This window comes from Pterocles gutturalis, unplaced genomic scaffold, assembly GCF_000699245.1.
Source record: "Pterocles gutturalis isolate BGI_N339 unplaced genomic scaffold, ASM69924v1 scaffold35388, whole genome shotgun sequence".
NCBI classification, from domain to species: domain Eukaryota; kingdom Metazoa; phylum Chordata; class Aves; order Pterocliformes; family Pteroclidae; genus Pterocles; species Pterocles gutturalis.
The window spans coordinates 28,175-34,969 of NW_010119547.1; the positions used below are offsets into that span (position 1 = coordinate 28,175).

The following is a 6,795-nucleotide window of genomic DNA, read 5'->3' on the forward strand; positions in this document are numbered from 1 at the left end:
AGAGTTTGATGCCCCAGAACACAGGCTGGAGGGACTTGGGAGCTGAACAAAGCAGTCAAGGGCTCCCGTTATCAGCAGAGTTTAGAGGAGTGTTGGGGTGGCAATGACTGATCCCATCCCTCTCCTTTCCTGATAAGCTGCCAAATGGGACCACCTTCCAGCTCACAGATGCTCAGCCACCAAATAAACTGCAGGGGCTCCGCATCAGTGCTGACCCAGCTCTCTCGAGCCAGCAAACTCAGTGCAAGTGGCATCCTCAGCACAGAAAGCAGCTGTAAGGGAGGCAGGCTGCAGGCTGCCTGACACTCGGGAGTAACAGCACTTCTAGGCAGTGCTTGGCAATTGCACAAACATCACAAAAAAGCTTTTCTGTTGTTTTTTTGTTTTTTTAAAAAAAAAGCCTGAAGACAAGATGCAGGTAATGGTGATGGCTGCTTCTAATGTCCAGGGAGGCAGAGGTGTAAGCCCCCATTGCATTTTTTCTCTGTGTGTCAGTAACTGAAGTAGGGAAATAGTCGCAAGGTTTATTTCGGTCTCAAAGGGAGGAGAGTCAAAGTTCAGCTCTCATTGCTCTTTCTCCTGGCAGAGCGAGATAAGATACGTGGATGGAAGTGCTATTGTTGAGTGGGATATAATCGCTTCCAATGGGATAATCCACATCATTTCAGAGCCTTTAAAGGCTCCACCCGCACCTGTAAGTACATAGTGACTTTTTTTTTTTTGGGTAATGGGAGGTGGCTGTGGCTTCTGTCATCCCAAACTCACTGCTTACATTCAAATATTACCAGTTTCCATCACATAGATGCAGTTTCAGGTTAAAAGGTCACTTTGAAAGAAAATTAGAAGTTGAGAACAAGGTGCCAGTGAAGCTTGTTCAAAATGTTTCTTTCTGAACAAGTTCTTCCCACATTTATTTTATATGAATAAAAGCTCCATTTTATAATAGAGCTCATTTTTGTAATGGAAGTTTTATAAAGCTCCATTTCAGTTCCTCCAAAAAGATCTTTCAAGCTTCTAAGGAAAATTTTTTACTCTTGGCTTTGTATTCATTCCTATCCAAAACAACAAGGTGTTTTGAATATAGATATTTTTTGCCTACATGAATTGCTGCAATGGTCCTAGTTACCCAGTTATCTCCCCCATTAGAAAGACCAAAGCAAACAGTGCATGATAGAACAGCTGAGTTCAGAAAGGAGTGCTGTCCTTTCCATGGAGGTAAATCAAATTAGCAGCTGCACCGCTTCAAGCTGGAATCAAAATGGTACACGGCCCAGCAGCAGGGAGGCAGGAACATCATTCTATTTATTTCCCACCACCAAAGTTTACTGCTTTGCATGCAAGGGAGGAAGAACATTGTGTTAACCTGCAACGCAACTGGGATGTTTCACAAAAGTGATCTCTGCTGCCCCTGGGAGAGGTGTGCAGCAAGCACCTTTTTTCAGTACAAAATGTTTTCCTTAATGAAGTAAAAGGGTTCAGCTGTGCAGCGTTAGTGCTCCCCAGCTCTGCTCCACGCAGGGTACCCTGTGACAGCCCAACACAGGCTCAAGCTGACCTTGCATGAAGGCCCACCACTTATTTATAAATATCTGAAGAACTTCCCTTCCATCAGGGTAACTCATTCTGATCCTTCTGACCATGTGCTGGAGGGGCCTCTCTTACGTTTATTGCCCATCCATCCCAGCTCTGATTTTGGAAGTGGCTAACTAGCTGCCTCCTTGGCCCACAAGATTAATCTTATCAATACCCTATGTCTCACCTTCATTTTGTTCTGAGCAACCCTTTCCCCTTTATGAACCAGCCTTCTTGTTCCTAGAAGCTCAGTAATATGCCTGCACAAGTTCAGTTCACAGAAATACCTTGCAGCCTACAAGTCTCACAAGTAGGAAATGACACACTTGGGTAAAAACATAAATTACTGCCCAAAAATCATTCAAAATAATAGACAATTTCTGTCAGTTCACAGCAGCACGATATTACCGTCTTGATAATACCTTCCACATGCTGGAGGGCAACTGTTTTCTAATATTTAGCTGTCCAGCTGCGCCATGTATATTACTTTTTTTTTTTCTAAAAAAATAAGAGAGCATATCTACCAATACAGCAATGTGATTATTTTTGCTAGGGTAAGTTTAATAATTAGTTTTCTAGGCAGGAGGCCATGGAGCTAGGGCATCACATGGAAAAGCAAGAATAAGAGCATATGAACCTCCTCCTGCTTTCCAGATGCCTCTTCACCTCCTAAATTGCCAGCAAAGAGCACAGTGTTTTGGGGAGACTGCAGCTTGAGTGGCTGTGTGCCCTGGGATCCCTCAAACTTATCAGCCCCCCAAAAGAGTGGGTCACCTTCATGATATCAGTCCATCAGGCCACAGAGCTGCAGAAGGCAAACCAAAGTCACAGACTGGAGGCATTTCTCCCCTTTAGATTAAATCCAGATCATGTGTGAATTTCTTTCAGTCCTTCACCTACATATTCATTAAAATATTTATAAAATATTATAGACAGTTACTTGGATTGGCACTTTACCTGCCTGGCTGAAGAATGATTTCAGGTTAAAGGCATTGCACATTTTGGGGCAAAATGACCTACAGAAGGCAGGTGTTGGGTCACTGGCAGAGCCCAGCCCTGCACACCCTCCACAGGGGCTGGCAGTCCCTCTGACTGGTGAGGAGATGGGTCTCATCTCCGATGTGGTTTGGTTTAAGCCCTAGTAACAGGGCGCAGAGGATGATATGGCTGCCGATAGCTGGTGGTAACCAACACCTCCCCAGCGCACAAAACGGCGGGGAATAAGCTTGAACCCAAACAGAGCCCTCTAGGGTTTGTGGCACAGGTTTCCAAGGCTGCTTAAGGGAATATGGTGCCCACTTCTCCTCAGGCCAGTGAGCTTTCAGCCTCATCATAGCCTCTATTGCTACTTTGAAAAACCTGACCAGAAAAGATCACTTAGGCATGCTATGTAACTTCAAAAACGTGAACACAATGAAGCTGTTCTACAGCCAGCATACAGTACCCTGAAAAAAAATTAAATTGCAATTACTATAAAAGGCCACATTTAATTGTCTCTAGCAAACATGTACCAGGAAACTCAAGCACAAAATCAGTTCAGGGACTAGGGCATATCTCAAAGGGTTACGGCATGTGTTCGGTTGCTGGAAGGTGACCAGTGCCTACCCTGTACCTCACTCACTGTCTCTCTTGCTTCCAGGCTCCTCTCCATGCCAGTGCTGGGACAGGAATATTCTTTGGCATCTGCCTGATTGTTGGAATTGTGGCTTTTATTGGATATTCTTACCTCAGGTTCAGGAAAAGAAACACAGGCTTCCAGCACTTCAAGGTAGGCAGCAGACAGAAATGTGAAGCAGGGGGCAGCACTACCCCAGACCCACCACACCTCCCAAACTCACAGCCTCCAATTTTTTCTTGCATTTTATTAAGCTAGAAACATTCTCGATAGCTTCCCACTTGAACCATTCAGACTAAGACAAGGAGAAAGTGGGGAAAGCTCACACACTTGTCTTGGGCATGAGCTGACATTTGCCTACTACTCCCCCAGACCTCTCCCTCCAGGGTGCCCAACGGGCTCCTGCTCTCACAGACCCTTCCAACACTAAGGATTGGCCAAATGTTTATTCAACTGCACAGCACCAGTGCAGGAGCCTTTGCCTCACCAGAAAGCTCACCCTTACGGAAGCAGGTAATTACAACCACTGAAAGGGCACACATTCTTTTCCCCCTCCTCCATGGCACTGATAATAATTTTGCTGCTCTGGAGGTTGAAATGTGTGATAGGAAAAAGGCCAGATTAAAAGACAAGCAAACTGATATCACTGTTGTGATTGAAAAGTGCAAATTTTTATACCGATGCACTCTCATGGTTGCTTTCTCTCAACTAACTTTGCTAGCCTCACGTAGTAACGATGACCTGAAACCAGCCAGCAACAGCCAAGCAATACAGAGATGAGGGGATGACAAAAAAAAAGTTACAAAATACACAAGAATCAATCCAAAAGGAAGTCTACCTAGAAGTATCACGAAATCCCTTCCTATTCTAATGCCTGCATGCAATGCAAATAGTCTTCTAGAAAAGAAAAAACAGGAGCCACAAGCCAGGGGAAACATTTGTATTTTTATAGTTGCAATGAGAGCACTCAGGACCAACCAAGTACCTTTTACCCTAAGCACAATGTCAGGGCAACACTTCTTCTCCCAATCTTTGCTGAGGCTTAAAAAATAATAAGGGAGAAAAAAAAAAGATAGTCGTGTTAAGTAACCCAAGATAATACCACAACCCAGAACACAGTTCATGCCCAGACACACTGCTTGAGATGCTAAAGCCAGTTCAGTCACAACATGGCACCAGCTGGTAGTGGAGCTTAAGTGCCCCGCTTAACGCACTGTGAGAGAAGGATGGATTTTAAGCAGGTTTGTGTGATTTTGTGTAGTCGAAAGATGACACTGACGTAACACCACTGGACAAGTCACAGCCTTCAGATATCACCAACCCCTCATACGAAAGTCCTTCTGTACTGACTCCACCAGAACCTGCTTACGATCTCTTCTCAGTAAGTGTCCATTTTGATTTGAGATTGAAACAGAACTAAAATCATGGTAAGAGGGAATGACTTTATGAAAGGAAAATGTCTAGTTGGGAAAAAAAAGGAAAATTAATTTGGGAAAATACCATTCAAGTTCCTGGCTTTCCGGTATCACCACTGCTAGAAACTGAGTAGCCTCACTTGTAGCAAAATTGAGGATGTTGTCTACAGCTCTATCTGAAGTCTACCTTCAAACAGAGCTGAATTAAATTGGAATTCAAATGCTGCTGGAGGCCAGTGACATGTCTACACAAACTTTAAAAGCCTTCCAATTTTGCTTTCCCTTCTCTCTGCTCCAAATGCAGCTGAGTGCCATGTCAGCACTCTAGAAAGAATCTGAAATGCAAAGGGAAGTGGGCTGGGAAGCCAGGGGAGGAAGAACTGAGTAAAGCCAGAATATGTGAATAGCCTCGATGGTCCAGTTTAGCAACACTCTCTTGTAGATGCAGAGTCTAAAATCAAAATAAACCTTTTTGCATCCCGTAAAAAGACTTGTTTGGTGCAAAAATGTCAGGTGGAAGCTCTCCCATCTGTATGGATAAAGTTGACAAATAGTTACTTTCAATTCTTAATGCAATGTTCAAATCTGATTTTCTTCTGGTTTATAGGATTCGGATGACCAGCAGCTTGTGATAAGTGGTCCTCATGATCAGAATTAAAGACTGAATTTAGCATTAGACAATTATAAAACACATTTCTATTTACACTTACTGTGAAAAAACAGCACCTACACCTTTCAGGGAATAAAATCTCATTACAAATAAAAAACCAAAAGAGTACAGCTTTGTTTAAGATGCAGTCTATAGAGTTCACAGAGTTACCAACCTCAAAAGCGGTGGCTCTAAGCAATACCAAGAATTCCAAATGCAAAACTGATTCTCAACTAACCTGCCCAGAAGCAAACAGACAGTTCTCTGAAAAGTACAACTTTCACTAGCCTGCTATTCAACTGTGTTTATTCTTCTGCACAGACTTTAAAATGGCCTCAAACACACTGCTAACTTGGCAAATATGCTAACTTGCTAGTACTCCAACTCCACGCTTTCATTTTGGCTCAGTTACAACTACAACCAGCAAGTGTGAAGCAGAACGTGTGTAAAACCTGTATTTTAAAATTTAAGGGATTTTTTGCTAGTATACTTTCCTGTAAGAATTTCAGCAGCAGGAAGCATGAGCATTGTGTCTGCCCCACTTGCCTCCTCTAGCTGTTTTGTCTTTCCTCAACCTTGACTGTGTTTTGTTTACACCTCACCTCACTGTACAAAGGGAAATAGTAATTGTAGCAGCTTTACCCAGAAATACAGGTGATATGAGAGCATTCAAATTGTAATCCATTTTTACTTGAGTCATTTTTGTGAGAAGTGGACAGTGAAGATGAACATACCCTTGCCATGTCACATCCACATTCAGTTTTTTAGCTCTGAGAGGAGCAGAGGCTACCCGCTTGTGTACATACCGTATTTTTAGCAAGCACGTTAACGTTGCCTCTCAACCAACACATAGCAATAACAGCTGCAATTTTCACCATACTATTATAAGTGAATCAAACTCAAGTTTGATTCACTTTTGTTTCCTTCCTTCCAAATCTGAACATCATAACAAACTGTGAGAATACTATATAGAAAACACAAAATACGAAGAAAAGGAAGATTTTCTTGCTGACAGCAGTAACATTCCCCTATGACATGCTTCTTGGTGTCTACCACACATCGGGGACAGGAAGGAAGGTGTCACTGCAGGAAAGCATTAGTGACCTCTGAAAGCACCCCCAGGATGCATCCTATCCGAACAAGGTATGTAGGCAAATCCAGGGTTGTTGATGCAGCTATCAAGCACAACCAAAGGAATCTGATATGCCTGGACGAAAGAGACAGACAGAAGTAATTTCCCTAACTCCTTCCCTTGCCCCCAGACATGTCTGCTCCTTTTTACCTATAAGATATTCAAAAATTTAGAACACAAATGCACTTCAGCACACACATATATTTAGGGGAGTTTTCCCCACAGAGTTTTACAATTAATACAATTCATGTTCTTTTCTTCTCCCCCGTCACCCAAAATATTAAGGCTCATCGGGACCAGAGATAAAGTCCAAGCATTTATTTTTGTAATAATCATTAAATATTTTTATCACAAAAAATTTCCACAGTTCATTGAACTTCTTTTAGTGACAGACTATTCTCTTCCCTGTTTT

The 6,795-nt window shown here is 42.7% G+C and overlaps 1 protein-coding gene across 1 annotated transcript in view; it reads left to right on the forward strand.

Moving 5' to 3' along the window:
* LOC104460653 (stabilin-2-like) overlaps window positions 1-5,260 on the forward strand; it is a gene marked incomplete at its 5' end in the record, with an annotated part of 31,995 nt that extends 26,735 nt beyond the window's left edge. The window contains 4 exons of the mRNA XM_010076604.1: window positions 587-694; window positions 3,212-3,340; window positions 4,449-4,568; window positions 5,210-5,260. Coding sequence (XP_010074906.1) covers window positions 587-694; window positions 3,212-3,340; window positions 4,449-4,568; window positions 5,210-5,260 — 408 coding nt within the window. The remainder of the gene's footprint in view (window positions 1-586; window positions 695-3,211; window positions 3,341-4,448; window positions 4,569-5,209) is intronic.
* Window positions 5,261-6,795: the final 1,535 nt, after the last annotated feature.